We start from the raw sequence: 27,135 nt of genomic DNA, 5'->3' as shown, positions 1-27,135 counted from the left end.
TGTGAGCGATTCAGATGTTATTAGACACATTTACTGGGATAATTCTGGAAAATCCCTTATCTGCTTATTGTGTTACTAGTGTTTTAGTGAGATTATAAAGTCATACCTGAAAGTCGGGGGCTGCGGTGAACGCCAGTGTCTCAGAGGAGCTGCCTTTTTGACAGCTGCAGGAGGAGGTCGCATAATCCACTCGTCTACGGTAAAAGCCGACTTAATATCACAATTTTCCTATCCAAAAACTTGCTGGTTGACGTAGATTAAACATTTTGCTTGACCACTCTGTGTTAAATAAAGCTTCACAACTAACAAAGAAACACTGGCTGTGTTTCGGTGCTAAAGGCAGCTGCAATCCACCACTTTCCACCAACAGCATTCTTCTTTGACGTCTTCATTATTATTTGAACAAATTTCAAAAGATTCAGCAACACAGATGTCTAAAATACTGTGTAATTATGCGATGAAAAGAGACGACTATTAGCCGTAAGTGGTGCTGGGCTAATATGTCCCCTCCAACCCGAGACGTCACAAACACACGTCATCATTCCGCGACGTTGTCAACAAGAAACTCCGCGGGAAATTTAAAATTGCAATTTAGTAAACTAAAGCGGCCGTATTGTCATGTGTTGCAATGTTAATATTTCATCATTGATATATAAACTATCAGACTGCGTGGTGGCTAGTAGTGGCTTTCAGTTGGACTTTAAGTTTCATGTGGGTGGAGGAGGAGGAGCCACTCACCCTTTACTGTGTACCTCTTGCTTGGCCCCTAACATAATTGCTATTGTGACATCTAGTGGACACATTTAGAACAGCAGTTTCTTTCGTTTGAAAAAAAAATAGCAGCTCATTTAAATACTTGGCAAACTCATCGCGCGGTCCGTATAAAACCGTAGGTTTGACACCCCTGCTCTAAAGTTACAAGTGGTCTGTGCAGCACGTTGAGCTGTGTGAGAATTTTCAAGTCAATCCAGACTTGAAAGGGTCCTACTTTGGGGGTTTAATAACTGCGCCATCATGCGGTGCGTTTGGCAGGAAAATAATAGCACAGGCTAAACAGCAGGGGTTCCTGTTTTGACAAAAGTACACACTTAAAGGGGAACATTATCACAATTTCAAAAGGGTTAAAAACAATAAAAATCAGTTCCCAGTGGCTTGTTTTATTTTTCAAAGTTTTTTTCAAAATTTTACCGGTCCCGGAATATCCCTAAATAAAGCTTTAAAGTCCCTTATTTTCGTTATCTTCGATGCCACTGTCCATTTCCCTGTGACGTCATACAGTGCTGCCAATACAAACAACATGGTGGTTACCACAGCAAGATATAGCGACATTAGCTCGGATTCAGACTCGGATTTCAGCGGCTTAAGCGATTCAACAGATTACGCATGTATTGAAACAGATGGTTGGAGTATGGAGGCAGATAGCGAAAACAAAATTGAAGAAGAAATTGAAGCTATTGAGCGAATAGCTATTGACGCTATTCGGCCATAGCATGGGTGTACCTAATGAAGTGGCCCATAGCATGGCTGCCTTATTAGCATCGCCGGTAAAATGTGCGGACCAAACGATCAGGACTTTCGCATCTTGTGACACTGGAGCAACTTAAATCTGTCGATTGGTAAGTGTTTGTTTCGCATTAAATGTGGGTATCTAGTTTCAAATGTACATACAGCTAGCGTAAATAGCATGGTAGCATCGATTAGCCTCGCTTGTTAGCATCGATTAGCTGGCAGTCATGCCGTGACCAAATATGTCTGATTAGCACATAAGTCAACAACATCAACAAAACTCACCTTTGTGATTTAGTTGACTTAATGGTTGCAAATGCATCTGCAGGTTATCCATACATCTCTGTGCCATGTCTGTCTTAGCATCGCCGGTCAAATGTGAAGACACTCTGGTACATTCAATGGGGGTCTGGCGGCAGATTTCTTGCCAGTGGTGCAACTTGAATCCCTCCCTGTTAGTGTTGTTACACCCTCCGACAACACACCCACCAGGCATGATGTCTCCAAGGTTCCAAAAAATAGTCGAACAAACGGAAAATAACAGAGCTGAGACATTGTTTACAATCATGGCCACCAGCAGCAAGTGCAATTCGGACCGAGAAAGCGACAATTTACCCATTAATTTGAGCAAGGATGAAAGATTTGTGGATGAGGAAAGTTAGAGTGAAGCACAAAAAAAAAAAGGTGACGGCTCCAGGTGACGGCAGTGTGAGCGATTCAAATGTTATTATACGCATTTATTAGGATAATTCTGGAAAATCCCTTATCTGCTTATTGTGTTAAGTGTTTTAGTGAGATTATAAAGTCATACCTGAAAGTCGTGGGCTGCTGTTTGTAATGTGAAAATGAAATTGGCGGGTTTGTTACCTCGGTGACGTCACGTTCTGACGTCATCGCTAAAAGACCGATAAACAGAAAGGCGTTTAATTTGCCAAAATTCACCCATTTAGAGTTCGGAAATCGGTTAAAAAAATAGATGGTCTTTTTTCTGCAACATCAAGGTATATATTGACGCTTGCATAGGTTTGGGGATAATGTTCCCTTTAAGTGTGCAGCCGCTCCAGGAGTAGAAGAGTAACACAATGTTACGTGACGGTAACACCCTCACACTTTTGTCACCGTGGGTATTGTGTTGTTGCACAGACCTCACATCCTCATTGAATCACCTCCACCTGCGTCCTTCCCGTAGGTGTGGCAAAGGTCAGGGGACCAAGGGGACGAGTGGCGGGCGGCTCGAAGTCACGTGACCTTGCAGCGGGTCCATCAAGTGATCGTGGAGGCCAGCGTAGGAGGAGAGGCGGGCGACATCGCCGTCGATGACGTCTCGCTTGTTCCCGGCGCTTGCCCCGCCTCTGGTGAGAAGAAAAACGTTTTATTAAAATGTCTTTTATTATTCCTACTCCAACATTTTCAGCCCCAACGTTACGTAGACCTGCTAAGCCAATGAGTTAACTCACACTAAAATACTGATATTGATGGATGGATGGATAGGTAGGTAGGTAGGTAGGTCGGTATATGGTTAGGTAAGTGGTTAGGTAGGTAGGTAGGTGGTTGGTAGGTAGGTTTGTGGTAGTAGGTAGGTGGTTAGGTGGTAGGTTGGTGGTAGTATGTAGGTGGTTGGTAGGTAGGTTTGTGGTAGTACATAGGTGGTTAGTAGGTAGGTAGGTGGTAGTAGGTAGGTGGTTAGGTGGTAGGTTGGTGGTAGTATGTAGGTGGTTGGTAGGTAGGTTTGTGGTAGTACATAGGTGGTTAGTAGGTAGGTTGGTGGTAGTAGGTAGGTGGTTAGGTGGTAGGTTGGTGGTAGTATGTAGGTGGTTGGTAGGTAGGTTTGTGGTAGTACATAGGTGGTTAGTAGGTAGGTTGGTGGTAGTAGGTAGGTGGTAGTAGCACATAGGTGGTTAGTAGGTACAGTAAGTTGGTGGTAGTAGGTAGGTGGTTAGTAGGTAGGTTGGTGGTAGTACGTGGGTGGTTAGTAGGTAGGTTGGTGGTAGTAGGTTGGTAGTTAGTAGGTAGGTTGGTGGTAGTAGTTAGGTGGTAAGAAGGTAGGTTGGTGGTAGTACATAGGTGGCTAGTAGGTATGTTGGTGGTAGTAGGTAGGTGGTTAGTGGGTAGGTTGGTGGTAATAGGTATGTGATTAGTAGGTAGGTTGGTGGTAGTATGTAGGTGGTTAGAAAGTAGGTTTGTGGTGGTAGGTAGGTGGTTAGTAGGTAGGTCGGTGGTAGTAGGTAGATGGTTAGTAAGTAGGTTGGTGGTAGTACTTAGGTGGTAGTAATAGGTAGGTGATTAGTAGGTAGGTTGGTGGTAGTATGTAGGTGGTTAGAAGGTAGGTTGGTGGTAGAAGGTAGGTGGTTAGAAGGTATGTTGGTGGTAGTACATAGGTGGTTAGAAGGTAGGTTGGTGGTAATAGGTAGGTGGTTAGTAGGTACGTTAGTGGTAGTAGGTAGGTGGTTAGTAGGTACGGTAAGTTGGTGGTAATAGGTAGGTGGTAAGAAGGTAGGTTGGTGGTAGTACGTGGGTGGTTAGTAGGTAGGTTGGTAGTAATAGGTAGGTGATTAGTAGGTAGGTTGGTGGTAGTAGGTAGGTGGTTAGAAGGTACGTTGGTGTTAGAAGGTAGGTGGTTAGAAGGTATGTTGGTGGTAGTACATAGGTGGTTAGAAGGTAGGTTGGTGGTAATAGGTAGGTGGTTAGGAGGTACATTAGTGGTAGTAGGTAGGTGGTTAGTAGGTACGGTAAGTTGGTGGTAGTAGGTAGGTGGTAAGAAGGTAGGTTGGTGGTAATACGTGGGTGGTTAGTAGGTAGGTTGGTGGTAGTAGGTTGGTAGTTAGTAGGTAGGTTGGTGGTAGTAGTTAGGTGGTAAGAAGGTAGGTTGGTGGTAGTACATAGGTGGCTAGTAGGTATGTTGGTGGTAGTAGGTAGGTGGTTAGTGGGTAGGTTGGTGGTAATAGGTATGTGATTAGTAGGTAGGTTGGTGGTAGTATGTAGGTGGTTAGAAAGTAGGTTTGTGGTGGTAGGTAGGTGGTTAGTAGGTATGTCGGTGGTAGTAGGTAGATGGTTAGTAAGTAGGTTGGTGGTAGTACTTAGGTGGTAGGAAGGTAGGTTGGTGGTAGTAGGTAAGTTGGTGGTAGTATGTAGGTGGTTAGAAGGTACGGTAAGTTGGTGGTAGTAGGTAGGTGGTAAGAAGGTAGGTTGGTGGTAGTACGTAGGTGGTTAGTAGGTAGGTTGGTGGTAGTACGTAGGTGTTTAGAAGGTAGGTTGGTGGTAGTAAGTAGGTAGTTAGTAGGTAGGTTGGTGGTAGTACATAGGTGGTTAGAAGGTAGGTTTGTGGTTAGAAGGTAGGTTGGTGGTAGTACGTAGGTGGTTAGTAGGTAGGTTGGTGGTAGTACGTATGTGGTTAGTAGGTACGGTAAGTTGGTGGCAGTAGGTAGGTGGTTAGTAGGTACGGTAAGTTGGTGGTAGTAGGTAGGTGGTAAGAAGGTAGGTTGGTGGTAGTACGTAGGTGGTTAGTAGGTAGGTTGGTGGTAGTAGGTAGGTGGTTAGTAATTAGGTTGGTGGTAGTAGGTAGGTGGTTAGTAGGTACGGTAACTTGGTGGTAGTAGGTAGGTGGTAAGAAGGTAGTTTGGTGGTAGTACGTAGGTGTATTAGTAGGTAGGTTGGTGGTAGTACGTAGGTGTTTAGAAGGTAGGTTGGTGGTAGTAAGTAGGTAGTTAGTAGGTAGGTTGGTGGTAGTACATAGGTGGTTAGAAGGTAGGTTTGTGGTTAGAAGGTAGGTTGGTGGTAGTACGTAGGTGGTTAGTAGGTAGGTTGGTGGTAGTACGTAGGTGGTTAGAAGGTAGGTTAGTGTTAAAACCTGTATTTAACCAGATAAGAAACCCATTGAGATCAATCAATTAATGTTTACTTATATAGCCCTAAATCACGAGTGTCTCAAAGGGCTGCACAAGCCACAATGACATTTTCGGCTCAAATCCCACAGCAGCAGGGTAAGGAAAAACTCAACCCAATGGGACAATGAGAAATCTTGCAGGGAACCGCAGATGTGGGGAACGGTCCAATGGACCTCGAGTGGATCTAGCCTAATATGGTGAGAGTCCAGTCCATAGTGAATCTAACATATTAGTGTGAGAGTCCAGTCCATAGTGGATCTAACATAATAGTGAGAGTTCATTCCATAGTGGATCTAACATAATAGTGTGAGAGTCCAGTCCATAGTGGATCGAACATAATAGTGAGAGTCCAGTCCATAGTGGATCTAACATAATAGTGAGAGTCCAGTCCATAGTTGGGCCAGCAGGAGACCATCATGAGCGGAGACAGGTCAGCAGCGCAGAGACGTACCCAACCCATGCACAGGCGAGCGGTTCATCCTGGGTCCCGACTCTGGACGAGCGGTCCACCCCGGGTCCCAACTTTGGACAGCCAGCCCCCCCCCCCCCCCGCCCCCCCCCCACCCCCTCCACCAAGGGGAGGGGGCAGAGCAGAAAAGAAACGGCAGATCAACTGGTCTAAAAGGGGGTCTATTTACAAATGAGTTTTAAGATTGGACTTTAAATCAAGATCTTTTTAACAAGGGTGACCTGGCCTAGAGGTCAACAGCACATGTCACAGAGCAGTTTCAGAAAAAAACTATGATAAGACGTACATTTTAAAATGTAAAACAATAAAGATTTTTAAAAACACAGGCACTGCACAAACGTCTCTCGCTGTTTGTCCCTCAGGATAGAACGGACGGCTCCAAATGGAAGTAGTTCTGAGAGTTTCAGTTCTGTCTGCAATGTCTTCCATGCCAGAGGGGCAGCAATGCCTAAAGCTCTTTTGCCAAATGCAGTCCGTACATGAGGAACAGTTCAAATATACAAATTGTAAGAGCATAATGCATAAGAGCTGTTTTTCTTTGTGTTTAGTAGGTAGGTGAGGGTAAGCAAGTAGGTCTGGACCCCCAAAATGCTGGGACGGCAGGTGTAGCACAGGTAAAAATTATTTTAACGACAAAAAACAAGCGACAAGAACGGATCACAGGTGAGTAGAAAATCTTACAGGTACGGGAAACACAACACAATGGTGGTACAAAGCACGAAAGTCAAGCAACAATCTAGCACTGTCCATAAGCAGCCTCCTGATTAAGGATTGTCAGCAGGTAAGTATCCAAATCACCAACTGGAGAAAGGTGCTCAAGACAGACGTAAGGTGGCTGGGGAACAAAGGAGGACAGGAAGTCAAATGAAAAATAAAAGCAAAAAACAGGAAACTAATAATTCAGGTCATAAAGGTGCAGGTGGGTAGTTAGGTATGTGGTTGGGTAGGTCGGTAGTTAAGTAGGTAGGTGGGTGGATGGGTGGTTAGGTAGATAGGTGGGTGGATAAGTTTCGTACATGTTACGACTGGTTGGCATAGTGATGCCAAATTGGTCCTTGGTGGATGCGTCGACATGAACGCAGCAACGGTAAGTTTAAATGATTTATTAAACTTAACAAAAACAGACTATGAACAAAAACACTGGAGCTAACAGACAAAAATAAACCAAGGGCGCTAGCATGAAAGCTAGGAATAGAAAATACAAACACTATACTTGGCACGAAAGACACAAAAGAGTAAACAAAAACATTCAGCATGAAAGCTGGAATATCAAGTGGCTTAGCATAAGAGCTAGCGAGAAAATACATACGGGTAGTAGACAGTCGTGAATGTTGCTCGAAGGCAAATTAGAGTCCCAGAAAGAATAATGAAAAGGGACGGGCTTAAATAGGGAAGTAATCAAAAGTGACAAGAAAGTTTGATCACATTACACCTGTACTGGCTCACCTGCACTGGCTTCCTGTGCACTTAAGATGTGACTTTAAGGTTTTACTACTTACGTATAAAATACTACACGGTCTAGCTCCATCCTATCTTGCCGATTGTATTGTACCATATGTCCCGGCAAGAAATCTGCCTTCAAAGGACTCCGGCTTATTAGTGATTCCTAGAGCCCAAAAAAAGTCTGCGGGCTATAGAGTGTTTTCCGTTCGGGCTCCAGTACTCTGGTATGCTCTTCCAGTAACAGTTCGAGATGCCACCTCAGTAGAAGCATTTAAGTCTCACCTTAAAACTCATCTGTATACTCTAGCCTTTAAATAGACCTCCTTTTTAGACCAGTTGATCTGCCGCTTCTTTTCTTTCTCCTATGTCCCCCCCCTCCCTTGTGGAGGGGGTCTGGTCCGATGACCATGGATGAAGTACTGGCTGTCCAGAGTCGAGACCCAGGATGGACCGCTCGTCGGGACCCAGGATGGACCGCTCGCCTGTATCGGTTGGGGACATCTCCACGCTGCTGATCCGCCTCCGCTTGAGATGGTCTCCTGTGGACGGGACTCTCGCTGCTGTCTTGGATCCGCTTGAACTGAACTCTCGCGGCTGTGTTGGAGCCACTATGGATTGAACTTTCACAGTATCATGTTAGACCCGCTCGACATCCATTGCTTTCGGTCCCCTAGAGGGGGGGGGTTGCCCACATCTGAGGTCCTCTCCAAGGTTTCTCATAGTCAGCATTGTCACTGGCGTCCCACTGGATGTGAATTCTCCCTGCCCACTGGGTGTGAGTTTTCCTTGCCCTTTTGTGGGTTCTTCCGAGGATGTTGTAGTCGTAATGATTTGTGCAGTCCTTTGAGACATTTGTGATTTGGGGCTATGTAAATAAAAATTGATTGATTGATTGATTGACAGGTGTGCAGAAACCGTGATTAGCAGGTGGGATCAATGAGCAACCATGGTGACTGACTAAACAGGAAGTAAGAGTGTAGAACAACAGAGTCAACAACTGGAAGTATAAACCATATGTGCTGATCCAAGTAGCGGATGGCAACAGTAGATACTGTATGTAGGTAGATGGGTGGGAGATATGTAGGTAGGTAAGTTTGTAGGTAGGTAAGTTTGTAGGTAGGTAGCAAGGTAAGTAGACAGGCAGTGAGTCAGGTTCAATCAAGGAGGGCTGGTCGAGTGTTCATTGTCAATAAATGAGTGGCTTTCACTGCCCTCTAATAGAAAAACCTCCACCCCGACCAAGTGTTAGGGAGGATGTGTCTCCCGCCTGATCGACCATCCGTCTTCTTTCCCAAACATGTTTGCAGATGTCTGTGATTTTGAGGAGGGAAGTTGTAACTGGCAGCAGGACAGCAACGATGACGCCGACTGGATCCGGCAGTCGGGCCCCCACCCCGAACCCCAACACGGGCCCCGACAGCGACCACACCACCAACACACGCCCATGGGCCACTACTACTACCTGCCTTCTTCCATCAATGACATCGCAGGCCAGACCGCCGCCATGTCGTCACCGTTGTACCCGCCCACTGCGCGTGAGTCCCTCGGTGTCATTAAAACTGGATAGAAATGCGGGATTTTGTTCCATCTAGTTTTAGTTCTACTCTCCTTCTTTTAGGACAAGGAGCCTGCGTTAAGATTTGGTACCATATGTATGGCAGAGGCGTTGGGACCTTCAACGTTTACCAGCAGAGCCTAGATGGCGTCCGTGCTCTGATCTTCTCCCAGAGCGCAGACCAGCGCCAGATGTGGAGATTAGCTGAGGCGTCACTCCTGCCTTCAGTTCAGCCATACAAGGTAAGTCACTAAGGCCCTGTCTACATTAAGCCGAATAACTCCTTAAAGGGGAACATTATCACCAGACCTATGCAAGAGTCAATCAATCAATGTTTATTTATATAGCCCCAAATCACAAATGTCTCAAAGGACTGCACAAATCATTACGACTACAACATCCTCGGAAGAACCCACAAAAGGGCAAGGAAAACTCACACCCAGTGGGCAGGGAGAATTCACATCCAGTGGGACGCCAATGACAATGCTGACTATGAGAAACCTTGGAGAGGACCTCAGATGTGGGCAACCCCCCCCCCTCTAGGGGACCGAAAGCAATGGATGTCGAGTGGGTCTAACATGATACTGTGAAAGTTCAATCCATAGTGGCTCCAACACAGCCGCGAGAGTCCAGTCCAAAGCGGATCCAAGACAGCAGCGAGAGTCCCGTTCACAGCGGAGCCAGCAGGAAACCATCCCAAGCGGAGGCGGATCAGCAGCGCAGAGATGTCCTCAGCCGATACACAGACGAGCAGTACATGGCCACCGGATCGGACCAAACCCCCTCCACAAGGGAGGGGGGGGACATAGGAGAAAGAAAAGAAGCGGCAGATCAACTGGTCTAAAAAGGAGGTCTATTTAAAGGCTAGAGTATACAAATGAGTTTTAAGGTGAGACTTAAATGCTTCTACTGAGGTGGCATCTCGAACTGTTACCGGGAGGGCATTCCAGAGTACTGGAGCCCGAACGGAAAACGCTCTATAGCCCGCAGACTTTTTTTGGGCTTTGGGAATCACTAATAAGCCGGAGTCTTTTGAACGCAGATTTCTTGCCGGGACATATGGTACAATACAATCGGCAAGATAGGAGTCAATATATACCTTGATGTTGCAGAAAAAAGACCATGTATTTTTTTAACCAATTTCCGAACTCTAAATGGGTGAATTTTGGCAAATTAAACGCCTTTCTGTTTATCGGTCTTTTAGCGATGACGTCAGAACGTGACGTCACCGAGGTAACACACCCGCCATTTTCATTTTCCCATTACAAACACCGGGTCTCAGCTCTGTTATTTTCCGTTTTTTGGAACCTTGGAGACATCATGCCTGGTGGGTGTGTTGTCGGAGGGTGTAACAACACTAACAGGGAGGGATTCAAGTTGCACCACTGGCAAGAAATCTGCCGCCAGACCCCCATTGAATGTACCAGAGTGTCTTCACATTTGACCGGCGATGCTAAGACAGACATGGCACAGAGATGTATGGATAACCTGCAGATGCATTTGCAACCATTAAGTCAACAAAATCACAAAGGTGAGTTTTGTTGATGTTGTTGACTTATGTGCTAATCACACATATTTGGTCACGGCATGACTGCCAGCTAATCGATGCTAACATGCTATGCTAATCAATGCTAACATGCTATTTATGCTAGCTGTATGTACATTTGAAACTAGATAGCCACATTTAATGCGAAACAAACACTTACCAATCGACGCATTTAAGTTGCTCCAGTGTCACAAGATGCGAAAGTCCTGATGGTTTGGTCCGCACATTTTACCGGCGATGCTAATAAGGCAGCCATGCTATGGGTCACTTCATTAGGTACACCCACGCTATGGCCGAATAGCGTCAATAGCTATTCGCTCAATAGCTTCAATTTCTTCTTCAATTTCGTTTTTGCTATCTGCCTCCATACTCTGACCATCTGTTTCAATACATGCGTAATCTGTTGAATCGCTTAAGCCGCTGAAATCCGAGTCTGAATACGAGCTAATGTCGCTATATCTTGCTGTGCTAACCGCCATGTTGTTTGTATTGGCAGCACTGTATGACGTCACAGGGAAATGGATAGTGGCATTGCAAATAGCGAAAATCAAGAACTTTAAAGCTTTTTTAGGGATATTCCGGGAGGTGTAAAATTTTGAAAAAAACTTCAAAAAATAAAACAAGCCACTGGGAACTGATTTTTATTGTTTTTAACCCTTTTGAAATTGTAATAATTGTGATAATGTGAATATTAACAAAATACTCAACCCAGCAGACATTTGGTTTTGTAACGTTTGAGTTTTGTCACGTAGTGTCATATGTCACGGATCAATCAATCAATGTTTACTTAATTAGCCCGAAATCACGAGTGTCTCAAAGGTCTGCACAAGCCACGACATCTTCGGTTCAAACCCCCCCCCCCATTTCGACCGGTGCAATGGAAGGAAGTCGAGTGGATCTAGCATAGTATCGTGAAAGTCCAGTCCATAGTGGATCTAAAGCGATACGAAAGCTCTTTAAAAGTCTATTGTATGAGCTTTATTTGAAATCGAAATTGGTAAAAATAGCGAAACATGAAAATAAACTAAATATTTTGCGCTGGAATATTTGAGTTGTGTCTGTCAAGTCTATTTGCCAAGCTTTGTGATAACTCCATCCATCCATCTTCTTCCGCTTATCCGAGGTCGGGTCGCGGGGGCAACAGCCTAAGCAGGGAAACCCAGACTTCCCTCTCCCCAGCCACTTCGTCTAGCTCTTCCCGGGGGATCCCGAGGCGTTCCCAGGCCAGCCGGGAGACATAGTCTTCCCAACGTGTCCTGGGTCTTCCCCGTGGCCTCCTACCGGTTGGACGTGCCCTAAACACCTCCCTAGGGAGGCGTTCAGGTGGCATCCTGACCAGATGCCCGAACCACCTCATCTGGCTCCTCTCCATGTGGAGGAGCAGCGGCTTTACTTTGAGTTCCTCCCGGATGGCAGAGCTTCTCACCCTATCTCTAAGGGAGAGACCCGAACTCATTTGGGCCGCTTGTACCCGTGATCTTATCCTTTCGGTCATAACCCAAAGCTCATGACCATAGGTGAGGATGGGAACGTAGATCGAGCGGTAAATTGAGAGCTTTGCCTTCCGGCTCAGCTCCTTCTTCACCACAACGGATCGGTACAGCGTCCGCATTACTGAAGACGCCGCACCGATCCGCCTGTCGATCTCACCATCCACTCTTCCCTCACTCGTGAACAAGACTCCTAGGTACTTGAACTCCTCCACTTGGGGCAGGGTCTCCTCCCCAACCCGGAGATGGCACTCCACCCTTTTCCGGGCGAGAACCATGGACTCGGACTTGGAGGTGCTGATTCTCAATCCGGTCGCTTCACACTCGGCTGCGAACCGATCCAGTGAGAGCTGAAGATCCCTGCCAGATGAAGCCATCAGGACCACATCATCTGCAACTAGCAAGCAGCATATAAAAACCCACTCAAGTATTAAACCCAGCAGAGTGCAGGCTGCATTTTGCTTCGGAGTATTTGAATAGAGTAAAACAACTTGCACTGAGCCTAGTCTATAAAATCAGCTACACCTCCGTGATACTGAAGTACATGTCAAACTACTTCCTTAACGTAAATGACCGCCATAACCACAACACCAGGGGGAGCTCCACAAACCACGTTAAACCCAGATTCCGATCTAACAAAGGTCTTAACTCATTCTCTTTCTATGCCACATCAATGTGGAATGCACTCCCAACAGGTATAAAAGTAAGTGCATCTCTATCCTCCTTCAAAACCGCTCTAAAACAACACCCTCCTCCATTCACATCCCATCTCCCCAGACTGTAAATAACCTAAGGTAAATAATCAAATGTACTTCTAATGTATTTACTTGCTCTTATGCTATCTGAACTCACTATGTTCTCTGCTGGCTGTACATTAGATTAGATAGTAGATTAGATAGTACTTTATTTATTCCGTCAGGAGAGTTCCTTCAGGAAAATTACAATTTTCAGCACAATCCCATTCAAGATCAGACAAACATTACAGGGAGACAGAACAGGATCGCTGACGGGTCTGCCGGCTTCCAGCGCCCCTTACAAAAAAGATGACATACAGGTAAACAAGGGGGGGGATTAAAAGATAGAAGATTAAAATAAAATAAAAAAATAAAAAATCGGTCTTAGCCTAGGCCCTGGAGAGAGGGTCCAGACTGAGGCCAAGGGAAAACAACAACTCATAGCCATAGTACACATCCCTCTTCCATGTGTGTAAGAGGGAAACATCAAACATCAAAGAACACAGAGGACATTAAAGACATTAAAGCAGCAGATACAAGCAGACACTTCTACATACACACATGAATAAAAAGTAAAAGAAACATATCCACTGTGGTGGCCTCTGTGGTGTTCCACGCCATCGTTCGCTGGGGAGGAGGGAGCATGGCCAGAGACAGGAGCAGACCCAACAAAGCAACCAAGACAGCCGACTCCACTCTCGGCCAATGTCCAGTCCGCATGGATGAGCGAGGATACGTCCAAGGTGACTGAGGTGTCCGACACCTGCTCACCCAGCCAAGATATCCTACTAAGTAAGACCTACACTGTTTCAATGTCCATTTCTGTGTTGATGACTGAAGTTCTGATATCAACCAAAGCTCCTCATCCCAACCCCCGGATTGTAAATAATGTAAATAATTCAATGTATATACTATGATGATTAACTTGTGTGATGACAGTATTATGTTGATAGTATATATTTGTACCATGAATTGATTAACGTGGACCCCGACTTAAACAAGTTGAAAAACTTATTGGGGTGTTACCATTTAGTGGTCAATTGTACGGAATATGTACTGAACTCGGCAATCTACTAATAAAAGTATCAATCAATCAATTAATCATGCCACGAAAGGAGCAAACCCCCCAGGTGTGAAGGAATCTTTAAGTCCCACATGCAGTCCTGTGCTATGCAAGACAGCAAATAGCAGAGCCGGACCGAAATGTGCAGGCATAATCCGAAGAAGCTGAGCAGTGATCTTACTATCCGTCTGTCTTAGCTGGTGGTGGAAGGTGTGAAGAGCGGTCCCACCCTGGAGGGCGACATGGCTTTTGATGACGTCCACCTGATAGACACCAACTGCCCCCCGCCCGGCACCTGCGACTTTGAGATGGACATGTGCAGCTGGACCAACGTGAGGGGATCCATAGACCAAGGCGACTGGCTCCGAGGGATGGGGGCCTCCCCGAACCCCAACACAGGACCCAGCGTGGATCACACCACACACACGCCACACGGTTAGTCTTCCTGTCAGGGGCAACAGCAGTGTACTGTTAAGTTTTTATATGATGTTTTCACAGTTTATACGTTTTTTTTTTAGTAAGCTTTACTAGAAACATGTTATGTGTGTCTGTGGCTTTAATGCTGAAGAGTTGTGTTTGTCTCCAACAAAGTGTGTCTCTTATTTATTCAAGTTAAAGGCCTACTGAAAGCCACTACTAGCGACCACGCAGTCTGATAGTTTATATATCAATGATGAAATATTAACATTGCAACACATGACAATACGGCCAAGTTAGTTTACTAAAATGCAATTTTAAATTTCCAGCGGAGTTTCTTATTGAAAATATCGCCGAATGATGACGTGTGTTTGTGTCGTCTCGTGTTGTAGCGGACATATTAGCCCAGCACCGCTTACGGCTAAAAGTCGTCTCTTTTCATTGCATAATTACACAGTATCAATCAATCAATCAATCAATGTTTATTTATATAGCCCCAAATCACAAATGTCTCAAAGGACTGCACAAATCATTACGACTACAACATCCTCGGAAGAACCCACAAAAGGGCAAGGAAAACTCACACCCAGTGGGCAGGGAGAATTCACATCCAGTGGGACGCCAGTGACAATGCTGACTATGAGAAACCTTGGAGAGGACCTCAGATGTGGGCAACCCCCCCCCTCTAGGGGACCGAAAGCAATGGATGTGGAGCGGGTCTAACATGATACTGTGAAAGTTCAATCCATAGTGGCTCCAACACAGCCGCGAGAGTTCAGTTCAAAGCGGATCCAAGACAGCAGCGAGAGTCCCGTCCACAGGAAACCATCTCAAGCGGATCAGCAGCGTAGAGATGTCCCCAACCGATACAGGCGAGCGGTCCATCCTGGGTCCCGACGAGCGGTCCATCCTGGGTCTCGACTCTGGACAGCCAGTACTTCATCCATGGTCATCGGACCGGACCCCCTCCACAAGGGAGGGGGGGACATAGGAGAAAGAAAAGAAGCGGCAGATCAACTGGTCTAAAAAGGAGGTCTATTTAAAGGCTAGAGTAAATGTGGACATCTGTGTTGATGAATCTTTTGCAATTTGTTCAATTAATAATGGAGACGTCAAAGAAGAATGCTGTTGGTGGATTGCAGCTGCCTTTAGCAGCGAAACACAGTCTGTGTTTCTTTGTTTGTTGTGAAGCTTTAACACAGAGCGGTCAAGCGAACATGTTTCTCTACGTCAGTGGTTCCCAAAGTGGGCGGTACCGCCCCCAGGGCGGTGGAAAGATCTGGGGGGGCGGTGAGGAAGAAGGGGGCGGTAGGGGGGCGGCAGTCCGAAGTCGAAGTCAGAAGTTCGAACGTTTGTTTGACGGTTTGTACACAACACGTGCAGCAGGACGAGTCAGTGGACGACGCATCAGGGTCCGCTTACCACACGCCGCTCTGGCCCAGTCAGATCCAACAGCATAGACTACAAAAGCAAAAGCTCAGGTTTGTAATTTCAAGCTTGTAATGTTCAGAATTTTATCTTATAATAAAAACCGCATTCTGGCGGTCAACATCATCTTGAGTTCAAGTCAACATGAAATTGGGGACTCGCCAGAATGCGCCGTGTTGTGTTGAGTTGAGCTGGTTAGGGTGGGGCATTCACTCATATATATTGTTACCAATGTATATGACTTTGTACCTGTGTGTGTGTGTGTGTGTGTGTGTGTGTGTGTGTGTGTGTGTGTGTGCATGGGGAGCCAAGGGGGCGCCAGCCTGCAAAAGTTTGGGAACCATTGCTCTACGTCAACCAGCAAGTTTTTGGATGGGGAAAATTGTGATATTAAGTCGGCTCTTACCGGAGACATCAGTGGATTATGCGTCCTCCTGCAGCAGCTGTCCAAAAGGCAGCTGTGATCTTGGCTCCTCCATTGGCTTCTCTCAGAGACACCGGCGTTCACCGCAGCCATCCGACTTTCAGGAATGTCTGTCTAACCTCACTAAAATACTATTAACACAATAAGTAGATCAGGGATTTTCCAGAATTATACAAGTAAATGTGTCTAATTACTTCTGAAACGCACCCACTGCCGACGCTCGGAGCTGTCACTTTTTATTTTTTATTTTTTTTTTTTTAGGGCTTCACGGTGGCAGAGGGGTTAGTGCGTCTGCCTCACAATACGAAGGTCCTGCAGTCCTGGGTTCAAAATCCAGGCTGAGGATCTTTCTGTGTGGAGTTTGCATGTTCTCCCCGTGACTGCGTGGGTTCCCTCCGGGTACTCCGGCTTCCTCCCACTTCCAAAGACATGCACCTGGGGATAGGTTAATTGGCAACACTAAATGGTCCCTGGTGTGTGAATGTGAGTGTGAATGTTGTCTGTCTTTCTGTGTTGGCCCTGCGATGAGGTGGCGACTTGTCCAGGGCGTACCCCGCCTTCCGCCCGATTGTAGCTGAGATAGGCGCCAGCGCCCCCCGCGACCCCGAAAGGGAAAAAGCGGTAGAAAATGGATGGATGGATGGATTTTTTTTTAGTGCCTCACTCTAACTTTCCTCATCCACAAATCTTTCATCCTCGCTCAAATTAATGGGGAAATTGTTGCTTTCTTGGTCCGAATAGCTCTTACTGCTGGTGGCCATGATTGTAAACAATGTTCAGATGTGAGGAGCTCCACAACCTGTGACCTCACGCGCACATCGTCTGCTACTTCCGGTACAGGCAAGGCTTTTTTATTAGCGACCAAAAGTTGCGAACTTTATCGTGGATGTTCTCTACTAAATCCTTTTCAGCAAAAATATGGCAATATCGCGAAATGATGAAGTATGACACATAGAATGGAGCTGCTATCCACGTTTAAATAAGAACATCTCATTTCAGTAGGCCTTACAGTTAAATTTCTAATGATTGTCACACACACACACACACACACACACACTGCGTGTGGTGAAATTAGAGTCCTCCGCATTTGACCCATCCCCTTGTTGACCCCCTGGACCTTTACGACAAATACATTAACTCTGAGCTTGCCCGAACACAACAGATGTCATACATCACTTACAACAAACAATGCAACAAATGTCATATTCCACAAACACCAAAGTAATAGAAGTCATATATCACATACAACAATATATTAGATAAAGTTAAACGCTTAGAACCCCCAGACTTGAACCCACCCCCTTGTTCCACCACCTGGGAGGTGAGGGGAGCAGTGGGAGGTCGCGCCCGGAAATCATTTTTGGTGCTTTAACCCCCAATTCCAACCCTTGCTGCAGAGTACCAAGCAGGGAGGTAATGGCTCCCATTTGTGTAGTCTTTGCTATGACTCGGCCGGGGTTTGAACTCACAACCTACCCATGTCAGGGCGGACACTCTAACCCAGGGGTCACCAAAGTGGTGCCCGCGGGCACCAGGTCGCCCGTAAGGACCAGATGAGTCGCCCGCTGGCCTGTTCTAAAAATAGCTCAAATAGCAGCACTTACCAGTGAGCTGCCTCTATTTTTTAAATTGTATTTATTTACTAGCAAGCTGGTCTCGCTTTGCTCGACATTTTTAATTCTAAGAGAGACAAAACTCAAATAGAATTTCAAAATCCAAGAAAATATTTTAAAGACTTGGTCTTCACTTGTTTAAATAAATTATTTTTTTTTTTACTTTGCTTCTTATAACTTTCAGAAAGACAATTTTAGAGAAAAAAATACAACCTTAAAAATGATTTTAGGATTTTTAAACACATATACCTTTTTACCTTTTAAATTCCTTCCTCTTTTTTCCTGACAATTTAAATCAATGTTCAAGTAAGTTCATTTTTTTGTATTGTAAAGAATAATAAAATACATTTTAATTGAATTCTTCATTTTAGCTTCTGTTTTTTCGACAAAGAATATTTGTGAAATATTTCTTCAAACTTATTATGATTAAAATTCAAAATAAAAATATGTTTGCAAATATAGAAAATCTGTAGAATCAAATTTAAATCTTATTTCAAAGTCTTTTGAATTTCTTTTAAAAATTTTGTTCTGGAAAATCTAGAAGAAATAATGATTTGTCTTTGTTAGAAATATAGCTTGGTTCAATTTGTTATATATTCTAACAAAGTGCAGATTGGATTTTAACCTATTTAAAACATGTCATCAAAATTCTAAAATTAATCTTAATCAGTAAAATTTACTAATGATGTCCCATAAATTATTTTTTAAATCTTTTCAAAAAGATTCGAATTAGCTAGTTCTTCTCTTCATTTTTTCGGTTGAATTTTGAATTTTAAAAGTCCAAATTGAAGATAAACTATGTTTTAAGATTAAATTTTAATTTTTTTCGTGTTTTCTCCTCTTTTAAACCGTTCGATTTAGTGTTTTTTTTCATCTTTTATTCTCTTCAAAAAACCTTCCGTAAGAGGAAAAAAAATGTACGACAGGATGACAGACAGAAATACACTTTTTTAATATATCTATCATACCAAATTGAAGAAGAAACTGAAGCTATTGAGCGAATAGCTATTGACGCTATTCGGCCATGTTTGCCTTAGCATCGCCGGTAAAATGTGCAGACCAACGATCGGAAGTTTCGCATCTTGTGACACTGGATAAACCTAAATCCATCGATTGGTAAGTGTTTGTTTGGCATTAAATGTGGTTGGAGGGAAACGCTGGATGTAAATATAGTTTCAAATGTACATACAGCTAGCCTAAATTGAATGTTAGCACCGATTAGCTGGCAGTCATGCCGCGACCAAATATGTCTGATTTGCACATAAGTCAACAACATCAACAAAACTCACCTTTGGGATTTAGTTGACTTCATCGTTGCAAATGCATCTGCAGGTTATCCATACATCTCTGTGCCATGTCTGTCTTAGCATCGCCGGTCAAATGTGCAGACACTCTGGCACATTCAATGGGGGTCTGGCGGCAGATTTCTTTGACTTTATCGTTGGAAATGCATCTGCTTTGAGTGTCGCAGGATATCCACACAATCTTGCCATCTCTGTAGTAGCATAGCTTTCGTCGGTAAAGTGCGCGGAAAAAACGACTGACCATTTCGTCGGCTTTCCCCACACCCTCGTATTTTGAACAAATTTTGTCCAATTTCTTGCCACTTTGGCATCTTTGGGCCAGTGGTGCAACTTGAATCCCTCCCTGTTAGTGTTGTTACACCCTCCGACAACACACCCACCAGGCATGATGTCTCCAAGGTTCCAGAAAATAGTTGAAAAAACAGAAAATGACAGAGCTGAGACGTGGTGTTTGTAATGTGTTTAAGAAAATGGCGGCTTTATTACCTAGGTGACGTCACGTTCTGACGAGAGCGATAAACAGAAAGGCGTTTAATTCACCAAAATTCACCCATTTAGAGTTCAGAAATCGGTTAAAAGATATATGGTCTTATTTCTGCAACATTAAGGTATATATTGACAGTTACATAGGTTTGGTGATAATGTTCCCCTTTAAGCTGCTGCCCTAAGATGGATGGATGGATTTTTCTGAAACCACAGACTACAGATGCACGGTTTTCGGTCTCATCTGCGGAGTCCGCGGATAAACTGCGGGTCGGGCGGTTGACATGACGAAAACATAGATTTTAATTAGATTCGGGCGGGTGGTGGTTGAACCATCCGGAAATATTTGATATGCATGGTTCTGTGATCGGTACCCTTTGCCATTCAAAGAGCCATTTAAGACCCGTGTCATAAAGCGAAGAAGACAATAGGAGACGCTAATATTCTCCTGAATGGCTGCCGGTAGTCATCCAGTTAATAAGTATTAGTGCGTGCTATGAAGCCACTGGCTTTGTCGCCTACTACAACATGTACTATCTGCTTGTCAGTCCAGCATCATGTTGTGTGTGACTTCCACAGACCCACGCACACGACTGCAAGGCATACTGGGTGACACAGAGTACACTAATGGTTGTGATAGAAACAATTGTAACACTCTTAGTAATATGCGCCACGCTGTGAAGCCACACCAATTAAGAACGACAAACACATTTCGGGAGAACATCCTCACAGTAACACAACATAAACGCAACACAACAAATACTCATAATCCTTTGTATTCATGACACTTCCTGACTATTTTATACACTCCGCTAGCAGCAAACCCCGCCCCCCCCCCCCCCCCCCCGTGCGTTGGTAAGGTGGGCGGGCTTGGGGGCGTGGGGGTGTAAAATTTATTCAGGGTGCGTCACGGATACAAAGGATTATGGGTATTTGTTGTGTTGCGTTTATGTTGTGTTACTGTGAGGATGTTCTCCCGAAATGTGTTTGTCAATCTTGTTGGGTGTGGCTTCACAGCGTGGCGCATAATAGTAAGTGTTAAAGTTGTTTATATCACAACCATCAGTGTACTCTGTGTCACTCAGTATGCCTTTCAATCTCATACGTGTGATTGCGGAGCCTGCACACAACATGTTGCCGGACTAACAATCGGTTCGTACATGTTGTTGAAGGTGTCTAAGGCAATAGCCTCACAGCACGCCCATATTCTTGTAATCAGGATGAACGCTATTGGATAGCTGCGGGAACGTTGGCGGCTCCAATTGTCATCATTACTCTGTGAAACAGGTTTAAATAACTCTGTGAGCGGTAAAGGCGGACAACCTCTGATGAATTTCAGGGGGCGGCTGGCGGGCGGGTACGGGTCTGATAAAATGTTGGTTCGGGTGGACGGCGGGTGGATGACGACTTTGGTGATGCGGATGCGGATGACATAATTGCCTATCCGCGCATCTCTACCACAGACCAATGAAGCCAATAATGACACTTGTTGTGGTCTCCTTTGTTTTTAAAAGTATTGACATACATTTTGGTACCGGTGCCAAAATATTGGTATCGAGACAACCCTGCTCATAAACATGTTGTTATTATTGGGGGTGGCGTGGCGCTTTGAGGGGAGTGGACGTGCCTGCACCCTTAGGGTTCCTTGTTCGATCCCCACCTTCCACCAACCTCGTCACGTCCGTTGTGTCCTTGAGCAAGACACTTCACCCTCGCTCCTGATGGGTGGTGCTTAGGGCCTTGCATGGCAGCTCCCGCCATTAGAGTGTGAATGGGTGAATGTGGAAATAGTGTCAGTGAGTACCTTGAAGGTAGAAAAGCAATATTTAAGAATAAACCATTTTACCATACATAACCCATATACAAACCCAGTTTCCATATGTGTTGGGAAATTGTGTTAGATGTAAATATAAACGGAATACAATGATTTGCAAATCATTTTCAACCCATATTCAGTTGAATGCACTACAAAGATAAGATATTTGATGTTCAAGTTCATATTTTTAATTTTTTTTTGCAAATAATAATTAACTTAAAATTTCATGGCTGCAACATGTGCCAAAGTAGTTGGGAAAGGGCATGTTCACCACTGTGTTACATCACCTGTTCTTTTAACAACACTCAATAAATGTTTGGGAACTGAGGAAACTAATTGTTTAAGCTTTGAAAGTGGAATTCTTTCCCATTCTTGCTTGATGTACAGCTTAAGTTGTTCAACAGTCCGGGGTCTTGTTGTCGTATTTTACGCTTCATAATGCGCCACACTTTCGATGGGAGACATGTCTGGACTGCAGGCGGGCCAGGAAAGTACCCGCACTCTTTTACTACGAAACCACGCTGTTGTAACACGTGTCTTGGCATTGTTTTGCTGAAATAAGCAGGGGCGTCCATGTTAACGTTGCTTGGATGACAACATATGTTGCTCCAAAACCTGTATGGACCATTCGGCATTAATGGTGCCTTGACAGATGTGTAAGTTACCCATGCCTTGGGCACTAATACACCCCCATACCATCACACATGTGTAAGTTACCCATGCCTTGGGCACTAATACACCCCCATACCATCACAGATGCTGGCTTTTGAACTTTGCGCCTATAACAATCCGGATGGTTATTTTCCTCTTCGTTCCGGAGGACACCACGTCCACAGTTTCCAAATATGATTTGAAATGTGGATTCGTCAGACCACAGAACACTTTGCATCAGTCCATCTTAGATGATCTCGGGCCCAGAGAAACCGGAGGCGTTCCTGTGTGTTGTTGATAAATGGCTTTGGCTTTGTATAGTAGAGTTTTAACTTGCACTTACAGATGTAGCGACCAACTGTAGTTACTGACAGTGGTTTTATGAAGTGTTCCTGTGCCCATGTGGTGATATCCTTTACACACTGATGTCGGTTTTTGATGTAGTACCGCCTGAGGGATGGAAGGTCCGTAATATCATCCCCTTTGTGCAGTGATTTCTCCAGATTCTCTGAACCTTTTGGTGATTTTACGGACCATAGATGGTAAAATCCCTAAATTCCTTGCAATAGCTCGTTGAGAAATGTTGTTCTAAAACTGTTGGACAATTTGCTTACAAAGTGGTGACCCTCACCCCATTCTTGTTTGTGAATTACTTAGCATTTCATGGAAGCTGCTTTTATAGCCAATCATGGCACCCACCTGTTCCCAATTAGCCTGCACACCTGTGGGATTTTCCAAATAAGTGTTTGATGAGCATTACTCAACTATATCAGTATTTATTACCACCTTTCCCAACTTCTTTGTCACGTGTTGCTGGCATCAAATTCTAAAGTTAATGATTATTTGCAAAACAATAATAATGTTTATCAGTTTGAACATGAAATATGTTGTTTTGTAGCATATTCAACTGAATATGGCTTGAAAAGGATTTGCAAATCATTGTTTTCTGTTTATATTTACATCTAACACAATTTACCAACTCATATGGAAACGGGGTTTGTATTTATTTGTATTATTCTTCTTCTTCTTATGAATCACAATCCTGTTGGAACAACAATACAACTTGATTATTTGACTCATCTTCCCTCAGGTTCCTACCTCTACGTGGACAGCTCAGTGGGTCAACGGGGCGACGCCTCCTTCCTTATCGGCGAAGTGCTCCAACCGGCCACTAGGGGCCACTGTCTTGAATTCTGGTACCACATGTTTGGCCCTCATGTCGGTACCCTGCGAGTTTACGTAAACGACAGGTCAGCCATCTTTCAGGCGCCGCTGTTGTCGTTTTTTTTTTTTTTTCCCCCCCAAATGAATTCCCATGACTTGTTTTGTCGTGTAGGAAAACACACGCCAGCGGCAACGAGGCGGGCGTTCAGACGTGGGTCGAGTTTGGAAACAAGGGAGACAAGTGGCTGAAGGCCAATCTGTTTGTTGAGGCTGACGAGGCATTCTGGGTAATGAGATATTTACATATTCGATTTAGATCAGGGGTCGGGAACCTTTTTGGCTGAGAGAGCCATGAAAGCCAAATATTTCAAAATGTATTTCCGTGAGAGCCATATCATATTTTTTAACACTGAATACAACTAAATGCGTGCATTTTTAAGTAAGACCAACATTTTAGAGTATAATAAGTCTCTTATTCTTTTTAATAACATTGTTATTCTGAAGCTAACCAATAATAAATAAAAGGTAATGTATGTTGATCATGTTTTTGTTTGGCCATGTGCTGTTTGTCTTTTGGACTCTTTAAGTTCCTGTTTTTTTTTCCATTCCCTTGTCTGGTTTCCTTGGTTACTCATTTTGTCCACCTGTCTCGGGTGGACAAAATGCTCGCTCACCTGCTTCCCGAGCACTAATCACAGGCAGTATTTAAGCTCGTCTTTGCCAGTCAGTCGCCCTGTGCTGACTTGTTTCATGCCTTGCCATAGTTTTGTGCTTCATGCCATGCCAAGTTTGATTTATGTTCATAGTCTGTTTATCCGTTAGCTTTTTTCTTTAGCCCGAGTTGTGCCTACGCTGTGAGCGATTTTTGTTTGTATATTTTTTTAGTTAAAATTAAATCATGTTTTTACCTAAATGCCATGTCCTGAGTAGTCCGTCTGCCTTCCTGGGAGCAAGCTGTAACCCCCCCCATCGTGACATAAAATACTTCTTACCATTAATGCGACTTCTTGAACAGGATGGATGGATATAAATACATGAGAATGTTTTATATTTCCCACGTTATTTTTAGCAAGCGAAATTATTCATAATTATCGCGTTAAGCAATGTCAGCTAAGATTTATCTGAGAGCCAGATGCAGTCATCAAAAGAGCCACATCTGGCTCTAGAGCCATAGGTTCCCTACCCCTGCTTTAGATAGATATCAATCGTTCTAACTCACTCCTAAAACTTTCCCCAGTTTGCGTTCGCATATCACAGGGGGGAGGAGGCTGGCGGCGACGTTGCCCTGGATGATATCAAGATCTTTCATGGATCCTGCGATCCAGAACCCACCACTGATCCTGTCGTTGATAATTACACTGGTAACGCACACTTTCTACCATGAAGTGATTAAACAAGTTGAAAAACTTATTGGGGTGTTACCATTTAGTGGTCAATTGTACGGAATATGTACTGTACTGTGCAATCTACTAATAAAAGTATCAATCAATCAATCAATTCATTTTCCTGAAAATAGAGATGGCTCACCTTGTGATCTCTCTGCAGATATGTTGTCCATCGGCCTGGCGGTGGGTCTGACTCTCCTTGCAGGCGTCGTCATCGTCTTCTTCCTCCTGTGGCTGAACAGGGAGCACTGGGCCAAGTACGAGATACGAACGTAGAGCAATTATATTCAGGGATTGTCATTTGTTATGTTTCTTCAGAAGCCGGGCAGACGCTGCAAGTAACAACGTTCTGGATCGGGACGCCGGGTTTGACCTCTTTAACTGCCGAAGAGATGTAAGTAAGCCGCGGGATCGGACAATCTCAGCAACAATTATAAAAAAAACACGATTGTTTGTTATTTTTTAAAGGGCACACAACGAGGAAGCGTATCCAACATGTATTTCGACAACAATCTGTACCAACCTTCGACAAATGCAAGCGACGCACGTGTTGACTCATCGAGCGCCTAGCCCAGGGGTCAGGAACCTTTTGGCCTGAGAGAGCCAAATATTTTAAAATGTATTTATGTTTTAACACTGAATACAACAAAATGCGTGCATTTTTAAGTAGGACTAAAATTCTTTAAGTGTAATAAGTCTCTTTTTCTTTTTAATACGATTTGTATTCTGAAGTTCTATCCATCCATCCATCCATTTTTCTACCGCTTATTCCCTTTCGGGGTCGCGGGGGCCGCTGGCGCCTATCTCAGCTACAATCGGGCGGAAGGCGGGGTACACCCTGGACAAGTCTCCACCTCATCGCAGGGCCAACACAGATAGACAGACAACATTCACACACTAAGGCCAATTTAATGTTGCCAATCAACCTATCCCCAGGTGCATGTCTTTGGAGGTGGGAGGGGCCTACCCCCAGGTGCATGTCTTTGGAAGTGGGAGGTCACCACACCCCTCCGACTTTCAGGTACCAGATAATCTCACTAAAACACTAGTAACACAATAAGCAGATAAGGGATTTTCCAGAAATATCCTAGTAAATGTGTCTAATAACATCTGAATCGCTCCCACTGCCCTCGCCTTTATTTATTTGTGGGGTGGCATAGCTCGGTTGGTAGAGCGGCCGTGCCAGCAACTTGAGGGTTGCAGGTTCGAATCCTGCTTCCCCCATCCTAGTCACTGCCATTGTGTCCTTGGGCAAGACACTTTACCCACCTGCTCCCAGTGCCACCCACACTGCTTTAAATGTAAAAAAAAATTGATATTGGGTTTCACTATGTAAAGCGCTTTGAATCACTAGACAAAAAAGCGCTATATAAATATAATTCACTTTATTTCACTTATTTATTTATTTTTGAATTAGTGAATTATATTTTATATAGCGCTTTTCTCTAGTGACTCAAAGCGCTTTACATAGTGAAACCCAATATCTAAGTTACATTTACACCAGTGTGGGTGGCACTGGGAGCAGGTGGGTAAAGTGTCTTGCCCAAGGACACAACGGCAGTGATTTGGATGACAGAAGCGGGAATCGAACCTGCAACCCTCAAGTTGCTGGCACGGCCGCTCTACCAACCGAGCTATGCCGCCCCATTTATTTTTTATTTATTTATACTTTTTTTTTTTTGTCCTTCACTCTCACTTTCCTCATCCACAAATCTTTCATCCTCACTCAAATTAATGGGTAAATTGTCGCTTTCTCGGTCCGAATCGCTCTCGCTGCTGGTGGCCATGATTGTAAACAATGTTAGGGTGTGAGGAGCCCTACAACCCGTGAGGTCACACACACATCGTCTGCTACTTCCGGTACAGGCAAAGCTTTTTATTAGCGGCCAAAGGTTGCGAACTTTATCCTCGATGTTCTCTACTAAATCCTTTCAGCAAAAATATGGCAATATCGCAAAATGATGAAGTATGACACATAGAATGGAGCTGCTATCCCCGTTTAAATAAGAACATCTCATTTCAGTAGGCCTATTGTGTGATTGTCACACACGAGGTGTGGTGAAATTATTGTCTGCATTTGACCCATCACCCTTGATCACCCCCCTGGAAGGTGAGGGGAGCAGTGAGCAGCAGCGGTGGCCACGCCCAGGGATAATTTTTGGTGATTCAACCCCCAATTCCAACCTTTGATGCTGAGTGTCAAGCAGGGAGATAACGGGTTTTATAGTCTTTGGTATGACTCGGCCGGGGTTTGGACTCACGATGAACCGATCTCAGGGCGGACACTCTAACCACAAGGTGCTGATTCTCATTCCATTACCATTATTTTTCCATCCATCCATCCATCCATTTTCTACCGCTTATTCCCTTTGGGGTCGCGGGGGGCGCTGGTGCCTATCTCAGCTACAATCGGACGGAAGACGGCGTACACCCTGGACAAGTCGCCACCTCATCGCCGGGCCAACACTGATAGACAGACAACATTCACACTCACATTCACACACTAGGGACCGTTTAGTGTTGCCAATCAACCTATCCCCAGGTGCATGTCTTTGGAGGTGGGAGGGGCCTATCCCCAGGTGCATATCTTTGGAGGTGGGAGGGGCCTATCCCCAGGTGCATATCTTTGGAGGTGGGAGGGGCCTATCCCCAGGTGCATATCTTTGGAGGTGGGAGGGGCCTATCCCCAGGTGCATGTCTTTGGTGGTGGGAGGGGCCTATCCCCAGGTGCATATCTTTGGAGGTGGGAGGGGCCTATCC

General features: G+C 44.6%; 1 protein-coding gene across 1 annotated transcript in view; it reads left to right on the top strand.

Moving 5' to 3' along the window:
* The window catches only part of si:ch211-106h4.4 (MAM and LDL-receptor class A domain-containing protein 1), a 208,028-nt gene extending 182,653 nt beyond the window's left edge, over window positions 1–25,375 (top strand). The window contains exons 43-52 of the mRNA XM_061921077.1: window positions 2,696–2,861; window positions 8,610–8,837; window positions 8,921–9,099; window positions 13,888–14,125; window positions 22,917–23,076; window positions 23,163–23,277; window positions 24,228–24,351; window positions 24,536–24,632; window positions 24,694–24,769; window positions 24,844–25,375. Of these exons, the coding sequence (XP_061777061.1) occupies window positions 2,696–2,861; window positions 8,610–8,837; window positions 8,921–9,099; window positions 13,888–14,125; window positions 22,917–23,076; window positions 23,163–23,277; window positions 24,228–24,351; window positions 24,536–24,632; window positions 24,694–24,769; window positions 24,844–24,945 (1,485 nt within the window). The 3' untranslated portion in view covers window positions 24,946–25,375. The remainder of the gene's footprint in view (window positions 1–2,695; window positions 2,862–8,609; window positions 8,838–8,920; window positions 9,100–13,887; window positions 14,126–22,916; window positions 23,077–23,162; window positions 23,278–24,227; window positions 24,352–24,535; window positions 24,633–24,693; window positions 24,770–24,843) is intronic.
* Window positions 25,376–27,135: the final 1,760 nt, after the last annotated feature.

The sequence above is a fragment of the Nerophis ophidion genome, linkage group LG14, assembly GCF_033978795.1.
Source record: "Nerophis ophidion isolate RoL-2023_Sa linkage group LG14, RoL_Noph_v1.0, whole genome shotgun sequence".
In the NCBI taxonomy this organism is placed as follows: domain Eukaryota; kingdom Metazoa; phylum Chordata; class Actinopteri; order Syngnathiformes; family Syngnathidae; genus Nerophis; species Nerophis ophidion.
This window is presented reverse-complemented; position numbering and strand designations above follow the sequence as displayed.